Consider the following 16,180-nt stretch of genomic DNA (forward strand, 5'->3'; position numbering starts at 1 on the left):
CTTCCTAATTATGGAAAGCATTTATTTTTTCCCTGAGATACATACATCGATCTTCCATACCTTCTTTCATTTATGGAACTCTACGTTCAGGTTATAGTAGGAAAATTCAGAAAAGTAACTACCACATGCACCTTCAGGAGAATTTAAGCCCTCTTCGTATTCACATGTTCTCACCTAAAACATTTATACAGGTAAGTTACATTCACTTCCACTCAAAGTTTTAACTGGTAAACATAATTTGAAAATGAAAACCAGAAGTCTTACATAAAGTCAACTGTATTTTTATTCAGCTCTTCAAATATTTTTAAGATTAACTACATGTATTTATTAAGCCTTTTCTGTAAAAGCTATCCAATACTGTCCATTTTAAAATAGGTAAACTATCCAGGTAAAAACCCCACATGAATAACAAACCCTGCAGTATATCTTTGGAAGAAGATGTCTTGTAATGCATGTAAGAGCTTGAATATTTACATCTCAACTCCTTGAATAGCTCAAAAGTCAAAATTTCTTAAGAAACAGCACTCAACATTAGTCAGTTATGTCTTACTGAGGTTTAGCTTGACTGGAATGATACATAGCTGCAGTCTATGAGTTTCAGCACAATATGCATACTGAAGAGATCACATAATAACCTGGTATTTGTGTTTGAGTTATGGCAAGACTTATGGTAAACAACTGAATTCATATAATGAATTCAACATACATCCTGCCTTTCAAAATGCATTTTTTGGATTAGCAAACTATGTTAACCTAAAAAATGAACAGATAAGATATTTTACCAGTATCTTCTGGAATGTTACAACAGAAATTACAGAGCTGTGGAAATAAATAATATAGCCACAGCCCATGTTTTCAAAACGCCTGTTCAGCTGCAGCACATAGGGAAATTCAGGCTATACATGTATACACACATATGGGGTCTTTATACTGACACTGTGCACCCACATATAGATTGTCATACTGACATTACATTTATATAATGTACTTCAGATTACTAACACTGCCTACCCACAAGTCAGTGATGTGGAAGAACATACACAGAGCTGAAAAAGCAACACCTAATAATTCAAGAAAACTCTTTAAGTAAATATTTTAGCCCATCATGTTACTCGGCTCATTTTTTTCTTAGAAAAGTGGTGTAAAAAGACCAAATCTAAACCCTATCCTTATGTGTAAGAAACATATCAAGATTGGGTGGGAGGCAATGTATTTAATTTTACTGCAGAGATCTTCTCTAGAAACAGCCCTAAATGCACACATGACTCTTTAGATAATGACCTGAAGCTATCATGAAGACAAATGCCTATTTTTGTACTCTATTATTCTAATGTTCAGTGATTTATTCAAGACAAATAAGATAACACGACTGTTCAAGGAGAGGTCATGTTTTCTCCTTCTACTGTCTCCACGAACAACATGTCTCATGGATTTTTAACAAGTTGGTTCTCTAACACAGCCTTTACGAAGATTACAAACTTTTGAGGCATGCCAGGTGTGACTTCGAAAATTTAAACTTGGAAAAAAATGCTTGTTTTAAGGAATTTAAGCCAGGCACTATTATGAACAGAAATAATAATTTTATTTTGGTAATTATTACTAAGTTTTCTAAGAGGCACTTCTGTGGATAGAACACTACCATTAATAGATGCAAAAGTATTACACATTTATGACTGTTATTTTGTCATACTGTTATCCTGACAAAAGTAGTAAGATGAATAAAAGCAAAGTTCCACTGAAATTAAAACTTCCTATCAATTCAAAGCAGATTTCTGTAAACAACTTCACTGCACAAGCAATTGGGAGACTAAAGCTCTTACTACATGAGAAACTGACCTGTTTTCCTCCTATAAAACCATCTGCAACTACATGTATCTATTATCTATGTTTCTTTACAATTTTAACTTCACACATCTTTACAATAAATATTTTTATTCCAAACAGGAAAAGAGCTGTAGGAAGTGAATGACTGTCAGTGGCAAGACCACAACTTCAAAATCCTACCCTCTCTTCTGCAACTATTTCAAGGACCACATACATCCCTTATATCTGTGACACATCATGTAAACTTTACATAAGCAAATGGTAGAAAATGCTTATTTGTAAAGGCTGCTGTGTTGTGAGGAGGAGGTGAATGTCAGATGACACTACCTGGCCCCATAACAATTAAAGTAACCTGCAGAGACTATTTCAAACTTCCAACTAACTTTCCCACAGGAGACTGGAAAATATTTTAAATTCAATCACTGATCAGTGATTGTCAACAAATCTGAATCTCAGGAACTCAATCCTATTCAGATGAAGAGAGACGTGCCACTTAAGACCTCTTTGGGAAAGACAGACAAATCTATACTACTAGTCTCAGTGTCAAATTTTCACTCTTTACAATCCAAAACAACAGGTAATGAAAAGCAGAAAAATCACCATTATTAATAGGTAGTATAGATAATTGCATAGTAGATGTTGTGTATGTAACAACTGAGATATACTCAAGCATCAGTGTCCTTAAACCCAAACAGCTGGGACATTTATAAATGTATATTATTAAAAAACCCCGAAACAACCCCCCCCCCAATATAACATATATGTTAGTTCTCAAATAATGCTGTCAAATCTGCTCTCAATTCCTTATCCTTCTCCAAAATACAGTTTGCAGTCAATTTTCTAACCATTTCTTGGGTGGCTGGCTCCCAGTGCAGTTTGGTGCATTCACCACAAAACCTGCAGCTAGGCTGCAACTAATGAAACCTTTTGTGGTTGTGCTTTCAGTACTTGTACCGTTTTTAACATCCTGCCACCTATTCCTGCTCAAAGCAGTTGCTGGTCATGGTAATAAAGATGTTTTCCTGTAATCACTGGCATGTCATCTATGCAAGTCATTTACTGATAAGAACCTTCTGATTACACAGGTGGGAGGCATTAGGACTTTTATTCTCCTACACCAAAGCATTAAAATATTCCTTTTCCTAACTATTGACCCACCTGTCTGCCTGAGGATACCACCCCTCCAAGATAAACAACCCGAGCAAGCAAATACCTGCATCTCAGCCCCTGCAGTGCACAGGTCAGTGTAAGAACTCATGCATTCTCCAGCAGCTTGAGGCTCTCCACCAAGCAGTATGCCAAATAATTGTTCATTGAAGGGTGTGATGGACAGCTACAACACTACACACTGCATTTAGGTCAAGTAGCACTCTCTTAAATGTATGGAAAATGCTTTGATTTTAATTTACAAATTATTCTGATGCAGATCAGATCAAGAAGCCTGCATCCTATGAATATCAAAACACTGACTACTGCTTATGATCAGTCTTAAATTGCAAGCCCGAAAACCTTTTGTTAATGATGGTCATTCTTTTGGGATCTAGCATGGAAACTTAAACCGCTGTGATCCTGGCATCTGTCTCAGGGGAAAGGTTACCCCTCAGAAAAAGCTTACATGCTCTGAAATAGCTGAGTATTCTTTCGGACTATTTAGATAGATGTTTGCTGCACTCCCTTCAAATGTATAAAAAAGGTCCATTACCTTTTTAAAGAGCATTGAAACCCTAAGCAATGTAGCTCCTGGAAACCAACAGATTTAACAAAGCATAGTATGAGCAGTGTAGGTAAATGGGTATGTTTCTGAATCCTTCTGTTGTTTGAAATACATACATCCATCAAAAATAAACTAGAGGCAGATTAGTGGAATAAAAGGTCCCTACAGGAGCTGTACATCTTCAGGGATTAAATTCCTTAGAGTACAGAAAGGGGACCCGCAGAAGGAACAAATCTGGTATAACTGTATGGTGAACATGTGCAAAGATTGGTAAGAACTTTACAAATGGATTAGAGAAGAATAAAAGTATCAGTGAAGTCTAACCAAAGTAATTTTCTCCATTAACCTTTTACTAAAGAAACAAAACCCAAGTTAAATTCAAAAAACGTAACCTATGTTAAAACTTGAAAACAGTGCCACAAATATAAAGGGTAACCCTTATTCCATCCAACACATAAGAAAGCAAAATACAAGTTAAAAAAAAACCCAAAAAACGGAAACTGACATCCGGTGAATAAAAACTGAAGGTACAGGTAGAATTGGAGAGAAACTGAAAAGATTTACATCTGTTTTCAACACTGTAAAAGAAGGCTTTGGAGTTTGCACCCATGTATAACATGAAGTCTCAGAAACAAATCCAACAGGCCTTTTAACCAAACCAGCTATGAAATGCACTCAAAAAAGTTAAAACATACCCAAGTATTACTCATCGTATTATGCAAACATCTAAAATGCAAAATTTGGCTCGGCAAGTGGGACAAGGCACTTGGCTTGACAGCCAGGTCTCAGGGTGCTGCTGATCCTGTCGGCTGGCAAACCATTTGCCCATGCAGGTGAGGCACCACATGGGACGACAGTAGCACTGCTGGCATTCCCCTTCGTTTGGCTCCTGGCAGTTCTTGATGAGCTTGATGTTAGCAATGGTCTGCATACACCCTATGCATGGCTCCAGCTCCTAAAGGAGGAGAAAAACATCAAAATTACGAACTGCACAGAATGCTTTCTGTTATTGCTCTTCAAAGGCTTTTAGAACATGTGCACACAAGCATAGCAGGAACCTGAGTTGGGCAGAGTTGGGTAGAACTGCCCCAACAGAAGATACCAAACCATTTCAATCTACTGAGCTGTGTTTTATTATTTATTAGAATAACCTCTACTGAATGAGAACAAATTGTCTCTTGAAACAAAAAACCCAGAACTGCTTGATGAGACTAATTAAACAAAAATAAACACTCTTTCTCTGAAGAGCTCCACCTGTTTCCAGAGAACAGCAGCCAGAGAAAGGTAAGCAAGCAGCCATCTTTATCATTCAGATATTTTTCAAAAAAAACATACCAATATAAAGTAAGGAAAATAAAAAAAAGCAAACAGTTCTTACCCCTTATTACAGTATATGGCTGTTCCTACCTTCCATCTTTATAAGTAAGAGACATAAATAACAGAGGAAATTGGGGCTTTACTGAACACAGTGGGCACCCATCTTGAAGTACAAGAAATTTACTTAGATAATATTGGAATAACTGGTATTTCCCCACAGTTAATTATGCCATGCGAACTTTCAGTTGGGATAGAGGAAGATCATCTTGCTATGAAGTGTTTTACAATTAATAAACAGTAACTAGCATTTCCCATGTGTCTTCCAGCCAAAGCTCTCCAAGAACTTCACACAGTTCAAAGACAACACACTGAACAAGCCTGGAGACCTGAATCTTATTCATACAGCTCTGCGTTGTGGTCTCTATATCACACCTCCAGTGCTTCTTCCCTTGTCAGCAAAAGTGTCCATTCAGCTACACTGGCAGCTTGACTGTGAAGGGGATCCAGACGAAAACTAGTCATCTTTCTTTGCCTCTTTTTACCTCAATCATGTCCCCCAAGCACAAAGTCTTGTGTCAACACGGGGACGAGGAGTGTGCAGGAGGAGGACTACTTCTTTCAGAAGCTATATCAGCTTTAACTTGTGAAATTAGGGCTTATCTCAATTTTTAGGCTGGAAAAGCTCTAACATAGAAAGCTTAACTAACTTTTTCAACTTACTCATGGAGCTTCAGAATAGGAAAGAATCCCATGTTGTATTTTTAATGTCCTTATCATAATTTCTGAGGTTATTTATCACTCAATGTCAAACCAAAGTTCAGTAGCTCAACTGACACTTAAATATGTCACAAATGAAAAGCTGTGCAAGAGGGCAACTCTCTCAAATGAACAGTATCTTCTCTTTATTTTCAGCATCTCTTTTCACTGTGTGCTGGCACTGCAATCAGAACACACAACTGCATTATGTGCAGACATATTTGATCCAGTTTTATTTTAGCTAGTTCATGGAACCATACAGTAAAGACGCCACATAAGATGCATGACACTGCTGAAGATATCAAGTAGTCACTGCACTAGCTGGAACATCTCACACAGCCTCACTGTAAGGTCATCAGAACTACTTTAGTTACCTCTGTTACCCTGAACAGTGCTCTAGTCACACTGTTGATTGCTGCACAAGTATTATAACTACCAGGTCTCCGCAAGTATTACTGAAGGTAGGACTCTATGGTGTTATTTACAATGAAAGCAAGCCCCAATTAAGAATAATTAATTTGAAATAAAATTGGGATTGGGGGGCTGGCTGGGCATCGATGGTGAGCAACTACATGGTGCATCACTTGTTTGTATATTCTTTTAACATTATTTTTCCTTTCCTTTTCTGTCCTATTAAACTGTCTTTATCTCAACCCATAAGTTTTACCTTTTTTTCCCAATACTCTTCCCCCATCCCACTGTGTCGTGACGCAGAAGAAGAATTTCAAATGAGGCCCTGAGCAACAACAAGCCTTTGAACAAATTAAACGGGACATTGCAGTAGCCCTTGGGCCAGTCTGGGCAGGACAAGATGTAAAATATGTTCTGTACACCACATATGAGAATGGCCCTACCTGAAGCCTCTGGCAGAAAGCACCAGGGGAGACTTGAGGTCAACCACTAGGGTTTTGGGGTCAGGGATACAGAGGATCTGAGGCCCACTATACTCAAAAAAAAATAAATACTGGCAGCATATGAATGGGTCTTAGCTGCTCGGAAGTGGTTGGTACTGCAGCACAGCTCCTCTTGGCACCGCAACTGCCAGTGCTGTGCTGGATGTTCAAAGGGAGGGTCCCCTCTACACATCATGCAACTGATGCTATGTGGAGTAAGCAGGTTGCACTGATCACGCAACAGGCTCAAACTGGAAACCCTAGTCACTCAGGAGTCTTAGAACTGATCATGGACTGGCCAGAAGGCAAAGACTTCAGAATATCGCCAGAGGAGGTGACACATGCCAAATCTACCAGAAAATGAGAAGCAATATGCCCTATTCACTGATGGGTCCTGTCATATTGTAGGAAAGCATCGGTAGTGGAAGGCTCCTATACAAGAAGTCACAGAAATTGCAAAAGAAGAAGGTAAATCAAACCAATCTGTAGAAGTGAAGACCATCCAGCTAGCTTTAGACATTGCTGGCCAAGAGAAGTGGCCAGTGCTCCTTCTCTATACTGACCCATGGATGGTGGCAAGTGCCCTGTGGGGGTGGTTACAGCAACAGAAGCAGAGCAGCTGGTAGCACAGAGGTCAACCCATCTGGACTGCTCCACTGTGGCAAGATATTGCTGCCCAACTAGAGAACCTCACTGTAAAAGTACGTCACATAGATGCCCACATACCCAAGAGTCAGACCACTGAAGAACATCAAAATAACCAGCAGGTGGATCAGGCTGCTAAGATTGAAGTGGTTCAGGTGGATCTGGATGGGCAACATAAGGGTGAATTATTTATAGTTCACTAGATCCATGACACCTCAGGCCATCACAGAAGAGATGTAACATATAGACGGGCTTGTGACCGAAGGGTGGACTTGACCATGGACACTACCACACAGATTATCCACAAATGTAAAACATGCGCTGCAATCAAGCAAGCCAAGCAGTTAAAAGCCTCTGTGGTATGGAGGATGATGGCTGAAATATAAATATGGGGAGGGGAGGCCTGGCAGACTGTTTATATCACAATCCACAAACCCGCCAAGGCAAGCACCATGTATTCACAATGGTGGAGGAAGCCACTGGCTGGCTGGAAACATATGCTGTGCCCTGTGCCACCGCCCAAACACTGTCCTGGGCCTTGAAAAGCAAGTCTTATGGCACCCCAGAAAGAATTGAGTCAGACAACAGGAGTCCTTTTTAAAACAACCTCATAGACACTTGGGCCAAAAAGAATGGCACTGAGTGGGTATCACATCCCCTATCATGCACCAGCCTCCAGGAAAACTAAACAGTACAATGGACTGTTAAAGACAACGCTGAGAGCAGCGGGTGATGCGACATTCAAACACTACAAGACACATTTAGCAAAAGCCACCTGGTTAGTCAACACTAGGGATCTGCCAATTGAGCTGGTCCTGCCCAATCAAAACATGTACACACCGCAGAAGGGGATAAAGCCCCTGTGGTGCACATAAAAAATATGCTGGGGAAGACAGTCTGGGTTATTCCTGACTTTGGCAAAGACAAACTCATCCATGGGATTGTTTTTGCTCAAGAACCTGGGTGCACTTGGTGGGAAGGATGGGTAAGTCCAATGTGTACCTCAAGGGGATTTGATTTTGTGTGAGAAGAGCCACTGAATTAAACTGTATGATTCCAATTGCTATGTAATACTATATGTCATTTATGGTTGCTAGATGACATATCAATGGTATTGCAGTAAGAATTACTCAGATTAATGAAGAATGAATTCTGATGAAACTGAGCAAAGTGCAGCAGTGATAGAACTGGGCAAGCCCAGCAGTGATGGAACCAGAACTGACTGCATCATGGAACAATCCAACACCACACACCATCTCTCTTGCCCTGAAGGGCTGTTATGACAGATGGAGCCCAAAGTCATGAACTAACTGAACTCAATGGACATTTTAGAGGGATGGTTCACAGACTAAGGGAATAGTATCTGTGTGTATATATCAAAAGACAGGAAAGGTGGTGGTGATTAACTGAGATGTATTTCAAAGTGTGTGCTACAAGTGGTGTATTGGACAGGGGGCATAGACCCTCAGGATTGAGGAGAGCCTACCAGTAAGATCATTAAATGAACTTTCTACTGTCGTTACAAAAGCAGCCTGCCTTCAGTCTGTGAACGACAGAGGTGCACATGGTAATTACCCTATCACTGCCTCTGTAGACCCTCAGGCTGTGAAACCACTGTAAGGGGAGCCCCTGCTATCCTAATACCATACCTGATTGCAAAAATGGACGAAATAAGACAAAACATAGAGCATGACACTCAGAAGGGTCAGGATGCCCAAGTGCTTCCGATCCATCCTGACCTGGGCAGAACTGTTGCATGGCATTGTCAGTCATGGTCAAGAGATGAGGTGGGACGAACCGACACCAACTGGGCAGGCAATCTCAAGCTGCAGCAGAGAGCAGATAGATCTGGCAAGTAAAACAGACTCCCCAGAAACCCCAACACCTTTCCCAATCTCATAAACCCCCCAGTGAGGTAGTGGAGCCCTGGAAAAGTTGTAACGAACTCTGGAGAAAAGTCTTAGTGCTGGGCATACCTCAGGCAGCCATACATAGTCAGCTGAAGGGAACTATACTTAGTCTGACCAAGGCTTTCTGAAAACAAGGGGTATCAGGGAATCAAACCAAACAACCGTCCACCCCCAAAGACCCTGCAAATAACCCTTTTAGACTTCTTAGAAATTGCAAACCTTGAAGCCAAAAAAAAAGTGAGTCCTGGACAGCAACTTGAGCTGCTTGTCGAGAGGATTAAACTTATCAATGGGATCACACAGAAAGCCCTCACATTTATGTCCCAATCAGCTCCCAAAGACAGCTAGTGAATTTTTTTGTCATAGAAGCTTAAATTTCAATAATCTTAAATTTGGATGCCCAAAGAATTGACATTAAGCCTGGTCAATGGAGGGTTAAAATAACAGGATTTACCAACAAAGGTAAAACATGCCCCATAGCTAAAGTAAACTTGTTATTGCCAGGGCAGAAAAGGATATCAAGGAACCAATTAGCAGTAGTTTCAGGGAAAGAAAAAGTTTTAGGCTTTGATGTATTAGTGATGAGTTTGGAAATTGCGGATGGTAGTGTTTGGTCTTTTGGCTGCCTGGAGTGTCCTTGGTTAGCTGAATGAAAATTAGCAGCTACCCGTGGGCGTCAGTGAACTGCCGTAGTTTGCTGCACCCATGCTGCCTGACTCAAAAATAACTAACTTCCCTCAGTATCCTAGCTCTGCTGATGCTCAGACGGGTAACGTAGAAGTCATAGGTGACCTTGAAAAAACACGCGTTATCTCCTGAACACACTCCCCATAAAATTAAGTTTTTCTAGTAGTCCTGGCTTAGATATTCTAACCCATGCATCTGTATGTAGTCCCAGATATTTTTCCAAACTACCTGGATCAATTATATTGAGGGGTGTGCCATTTATCATCCATGCCAGAGAGTCATTGATTGTATAAGGGTCCTTTGTAGCCTGGATGTAAAAGACATGGCACTTCTCCCCTTGTGTTTTGAGGCCTGTTAGATAGCAAAAGACCTCTAAAATGTCACTATTTTTCTTCATTCCATCTCAAGATTCACTTAACAGGACCAAGTTGCCTGCAAAGGCTGCTAGGTGCATATATCCTGGCTACTAACGAAAACCAGTCCAGAATGACCCTGCCAAGACTTGTGTTGTTTTCTCTTTCCAGGAACGGTACTGGGAATGATACCAGAATGTCTCTCTTGGAGACTAGACTGATCATCAGGAACATTCATCCTTCTCACAGGAATAATCATTGCCAACATTGACCAGTTCTGGTGTACACCTCAACAAGCCCAGTGCATGGGGTGGAGGCCCTCACTTCTTTTATTTGTGCTCATCAATACGGTAACTGTAGTACATTCTGCATCACATGTTTAAAACTGATGGAAGTACAGGAATATTGGGAGAACCAACAAAAGACCTATCAATAACAATCACCAATAAACACGCAATTGTAAAAGCAAGTTAAGTCACCTTATTTTTGTATATACCAGCTGACAGAATCTCTGTTGAATTTAACGTGACAGATTATTCAGAGGCAAAAACCTACACAACTGTCAGGAAGACAAATCAAACTCAATTAAAAAGCAGAGTAGGCTGTTCCCCATGCCCCAACTGTATCATTAGTTTCCTCTTTAATGACACAACTATAGAAGCAGTGTGCCTGTGGACAGGTAGAGACAGAAGAAGGGGACTATCCTTAAAGGTCACGCTACCATCTACTCCCAGACCTCACACTGTACCAACAACTACTCCTACTACTGATCAACCTGCTCCCTGTTCTATTACTCCCACAATCAACCAAGCTATGTAGCCACAAATATCTGAGATTGAGCCCTATGCTATTAAATGTACAGGACAGGAACAAGTTATATTTAACCTGTCATGGTCCCTGGAAAGGGTAGAACTGTCCACGTGTGCTAATTTGTATAAGAACACTTTGCAAAGACATAATTGTTGATAGAAATTTTACCTGTAATGTGTCAAATCAACCAAATGTGTGTGCTTGTAAATTCATAAACATTACTGGATATGACTAATTATACAGCCCCAGTGACCTCACATGCACTGTTAAAGGAAAAGTACATGCTATCTCAAGACCTTTTCCCTTCCCCCACCAGAATGAACTTGATGCTGTTTCACAAGCTACTGAAACATAAAAGACTTACAGTCTGTATTACAAAAAGTACAACAACAAAGCAAAACCACATTAATAACTGTACATCACGATGCAGAAGAAATACAGCATATACTAGGAAGCATGAAGAAGGCTGGGAAACCCTATCAGATGGTCTCATCAGTAATGCCATGTTATGTCCTGTAGTAATAAAGTTTGTTCTTCTGGTAGCTTGCTATTATTGACCTTTTATATATTTGAGTCTGGTTTTTGGCCCAATCAGTATATCTCACTGTAAAACATACTGAATATCTTGCTACTGATTGTATGGACCTATCTTATAATTAACCTTAATTAATTTTGTATTTAACACTTAATCCTCCAGTAGACAACATGATGCTATTAGCATCTTGTATTTATAGCACAGAGGCAAGAGGTGATGGTACCACCACTCTGTGAAGTCAATTGACTGTAGTTCTGGGTGGAGTGTGACGGATAACTGAGTAAACAGCACTTTGGTTCAGGCATCACCAACAAGGAGGTCTGACTGGAGACAGCCCTGCTGTGCAGACCTTGAGAAATTCTACTAGGCCAGTTCTTCTCAGGATGTTAAGGAATCTAGGCCATGTCTTATCAGGAGCTAACAGTGCCAGCCTGAGCTGGAACTAGAGGAAACTAAAACTGCTACAGCTGCACACTTGCACATACACCAAGGGGAGTTTGACTACGAGTCAATCACTTTACATTATAAAAATCTGTAACCCCTTGAGCCCACTGAGCTCTCCTGGACAGCAGCAGGCTGCACGCAGTGATCTCCCCTTGGGTAGGATGCCTCTCAAGGTTACTCCTCAAGGTCGAGAGATCCCTTACCCTGCATCTGTTATCACCTGCGAGGTAAGTGACATTTATATTACATCTGAAGTATATTGTATGCAAGCTAGCTGAATTATTAGAAGTGTAGTAAGTGGTAGAGTGTCTGACTGCTGTTCAATTACCATTTAATTACCATTTGATTACAGTTTAATTACCATTTAATAATTATAATTTAATCATCATTTAATCAGTGTTTAATAAAACCTTTTGGTTACCTCCACAACAATGACTTATCTTAGTAATTCACCAGTGACAGCCCTAAGTAAACAGTTATCAATTACACAGTAATCACAGGCTCACCTGTATTGAAAAGTGTAATTATCACAGTCTCACATGGATAGAAAGTCTCACCTGAGTGCTTGGAACAGAATACGTCTGATTAATTTCCACCAGAGATGTAAAGGTTTCTAGAAATAAATCACTAAGGCTTTGATGGATCACAACATTAGCTGCATTGCTGATGGGAGCACGGAGCTTTTCTCGGAGCTCTCCATACTCCGTGGAGTTCAACCTGAAGAAGAAAAGATGGAACAAAATGTTACTGTGATTATCCATTCAAATACCTCGATACATCGCAGAGGTTAACATCAGAGAAGTCAATCCACAGAAAAGCTATTTAAGTTGGTACACACTAGTCAGAATAAATACACAGTAAGCATTTTGTTTTCCAGTTGTTGTTTTTGACACAACTTCTGTCCTTAGGAGGATAGAACATGCTGTCCTCCTTCATACCTGTGTCAGACTGCTGACTGGATATGCCAGAGATTAACTAAAACTTCATAAAAAAATAAAGGCTTTTGAAGTAATCAGCATGAAGAAAAGCAATACAGGTACATAAACCATACATTAACTGTAAAGTACTGCACGCACAATTTCTGTCCACCTTTTTATTGCCTATTTACTTAGACCGTATCTAAATTGTAGATTATAAACTCTCGAGGTCAGAAATTAAGTTATATCACGTGGCATGTATCATAAGGTGATGTAGTACATAAAAGTATCAGAGGAATGTCAATCAGTATCAGTTTCTATGATTTTATGATATAATTTTAGATAAAACCTGAAATTTCACAAGGGTTACAAACAGCTGCTGAATGTGATTTTCTCTTTGATTTAAGGCTGTAACAAGCTGTGTTTCATACTAGACTGCTTCTGCTAGATTAAGTCTAAGTGAGGCCCACAGACCTCAAGTGGCAGGAGACCTTGTGCAGATCCTGTAGTGACACATTACCGTTGTTATCCGTTTTTAATGTAACAGTTCTGAGCTGCAGATCCAGAACCTCCCAGCTCACTGTTTCCACTCATTAAACATCTTTCATGCAGAAGTCCTGGGAACATCGCCCTGACCTTGTCCTTCCTACCACTTGCTGAGTTCCCGGAGCCCAGTACAATGCTACGCTGGCTTAGCTTTAGCTGCTGGTGGTCTTCATTGTTTTAACTACTATAGGATAATGTTGTTTGTTAACAGATGCTATCTGTGCAAATAACAGAGACCTTTCTATCCGGACAAAAATTCACACTGAACATGCAGGGAAACGTGACCTGCCTGCACAAAAGCATTTTTCTTCCAGAAACATCTCACCACATCTAATTCTGATTCTAGATATATACAAAAATCCTATATCCTTAACAGGGGAATTTTGTCCTATATATCCCTTTTCTTAAATCCCATACAACTGCATCCTAGCAGAGATTTGCTATTTCTGACACATCTTATTATAAGAACTGTTAAACAGTGTTCTCGGTGCTGTTCTGTTTAGCCACAAAATAAAGTTTTGGGGTTTGGATTTTTTTTCCCTAAAAGGAATTGTTAAAGAAGCCATGATTTTCTCAGCTGGGGATGTAGTTTCATCACTGGCACTGAAGCATGCACAGAAGAACATTATTAGTTGTTTAATACTTATTTGGTCACTGTTCTCACAGGTCTATAAAATTCTCCTCTTTTCTTCGGATTGTCACGTTTACCTTAACTAACCTCTTGTTCTGAGCTCTGTTCACCTGGATATCTAACACAATCACCTCTGTGCCTTCCTCATGCTTGCCAGGACCCCTCTGCTCACCCACAAGTCTGGTGATCTGCCTACTTTTAATTACATAGTAAATAAGTGATGCTGACCTACAAATTTACAGCAAACATACATTCAAATGGCTTTTCAAATATATTGTTTTAGGAGCACTAACATGGCTTTGTGTACGCCTTTTTAATGGCACAATGACAACAGAGACTTTAGCACCCTTCTACTCAGTGTTACAGGTTTCCGCGGAACTTGTACTTTTGTCTAGTTACATAGAGAGACTGCTGAGAAAAATAGCACGGGCTCTTGGAAAGCAAGCCCTAACAGTTCACACCATGTTTGCTATGATTTACTGCTATGAGAACACATAAATCAGAAATGGACCAAAATTACTTCCTTGCTTTAAGGGCAGCTGGCTTGCAGTAGCTCAGCAAGAACTCTTCTGAGCAGTGACAAAATTATGAGCCTTGAGCAGAATCAAAAAAAGGAATCATGGGTGAACAACAGCCAGTTTTAGTCTGGAAAATCAAAGATTCTCTTTCATTCCTGTTCTCCATCTTTCAACCAAGTTTTTCAAGTTACTCCTTCCTGCACCCAGCACAATCCTCTTCCCAACAATGGATCAAACAGGGCAGTCCCTCTGTTTAACCACTGTGCATCCAATGCTGCTGGTATATGAATCTTTCTAAACAACCTTTCTCCATTGCACCGCGTGGCAGAACTGCACATACAGCATCTCCGAACGCCAGGCAGGGAGCAAAAAGGAAGGGACAAGGCCCAAGGAGTCTTCAGATTTGCCACAAAAGCACTCCACTAGCATAATCAAATAGCATATATATATATATATATATATCTCATAACAGGGTAGTTGTTTTACCGGATATCAAATGCCTTCACATAGGGATTAATACTGGCAACACGGATGGTGAGGAACTGCACAGGCACGTTTGAGTCCGGGGTGAGTTCATGCTGTCTGGAGTCTGTCACTGTCAAATGAATGTCCTGCTGCTGGGCAACATGTAAACAGTAGGTGGTCACTTTAATCACCCATGTGTCCGTAACAATCACCCTCGCTCCTGGGGCTCCGGTAGCAAACTTGTCGATTCTCCTAAATTCTGTATTGATGGAAGAAGCTACTGCCCTCCAACCTGACTGCGGGAGAGCATGAACAGCGAGCGTTCGGGCTAACGGATGATTATTCCAACCTTTCCGTGACCAGTAATATGCCAGGGCACTGGTTACTGCTGGAAAGAGAACAGCGAAGAAAAAGAAAGTTTTCCATCCTTTTGAAGCCAGGTAGAAAAAACAAAGATGTTTTTCAGGTGCAGCAAAGCACATTCCAAGGTAATAACCTGCAGGGAAAAAAAAAAAACTTACTTTCAGAAAGCAATTAAGTACACGCATAAACACATACCCCTGAATCTTACAGTTATCTAAGCAGTGAGCTCACCTCCAGGAGAGCTGCTGTACTTCTGGATGACAACTCAAATTCAAGTCTCTCCTCGTAAGCAACCTCAACCTCAGTCACTTATTTTTACCAGAATTACATAGCTAAATGAAGCCGATTTGAATTTGTAGGTTGAATAAAATTACCTGTATGGTGCCACGGTTACCAGAATTATGTGCCTAAAGGAAGCTGATTGGAATTTGCTGGTTGAAAAAAATTACTGGGAAGATGCTGCTTTTACCAGGGTTATGTATCTAAAGGAAGCTGATTGGAATTTGCTGGTTGAACAGAAATACCTGCAAGATGCCACTTAGTTTCGGTAGAATTACATGGCTAAAGGAGGCTGACGTGAATTCGCTGGTTAAATGCCATTCCTTTGTAATGACATGGGCTCCGCTGCAGGCAACCAGTTACCAAGCTTCGGGTGTCCCTTCCGCAGGAGCTCGAGCGATCCTAAACCACTCTTATTCCCAAACCGCCTCCCGTGAACCGGACCACCCGCACCTGCGTGCGCCGACACGCAGCCCCCGGCGGGCACCCCGCCGGGCACAACAGGCTGCCGAGCGGGGCTCACCCGGTGCCTCCCGCCCGCCCGCCCGCCCGCCGCCGGCCGGGGCTCACCCA

At 40.8% G+C, this 16,180-nt stretch overlaps 1 protein-coding gene across 1 annotated transcript; it reads right to left on the reverse strand.

The window, feature by feature from the left end:
* Positions 1 to 1,128: 1,128 nt before the first annotated feature.
* TMEM129 (transmembrane protein 129) lies at positions 1,129 to 15,943 on the reverse strand. The gene is made up of 4 exons (XM_026846766.1): positions 15,853 to 15,943; positions 14,987 to 15,461; positions 12,446 to 12,605; positions 1,129 to 4,493 (listed from the first exon to the last, which is right to left on the reverse strand). The coding sequence occupies exons 2-4, from the start codon at positions 15,445 to 15,447 to the stop codon at positions 4,245 to 4,247; spliced, it is 870 nt and encodes a 289-aa protein (XP_026702567.1). The 5' UTR covers positions 15,448 to 15,461; positions 15,853 to 15,943; the 3' UTR covers positions 1,129 to 4,244.
* Between the last annotated feature and the right edge of the window lie 237 nt (positions 15,944 to 16,180).

This window comes from Athene cunicularia, assembly GCF_003259725.1.
Source record: "Athene cunicularia isolate RWA chromosome 4 unlocalized genomic scaffold, athCun1 chr4_part1, whole genome shotgun sequence".
Taxonomy (NCBI): Eukaryota; Metazoa; Chordata; class Aves; order Strigiformes; family Strigidae; genus Athene; species Athene cunicularia.

Excerpts from the sequence above, each read along its gene's own strand:
- TMEM129 (XM_026846766.1), bottom strand. The coding sequence starts at position 15,447 with ATGTGCTTTGCTGCACCTGAAAAACATCTTTGTTTTTTCTACCTGGCT. Across the intron at positions 12,606-14,986 it reads GTGAAGGCATTTGATATCCG|GTTGAACTCCACGGAGTATG; the intron begins GTAAAACAACTA and ends TTTCTTCTTCAG. Across the intron at positions 4,494-12,445 it reads ATTCTGTTCCAAGCACTCAG|GAGCTGGAGCCATGCATAGG; the intron begins GTGAGACTTTCT and ends CTCCTCCTTTAG.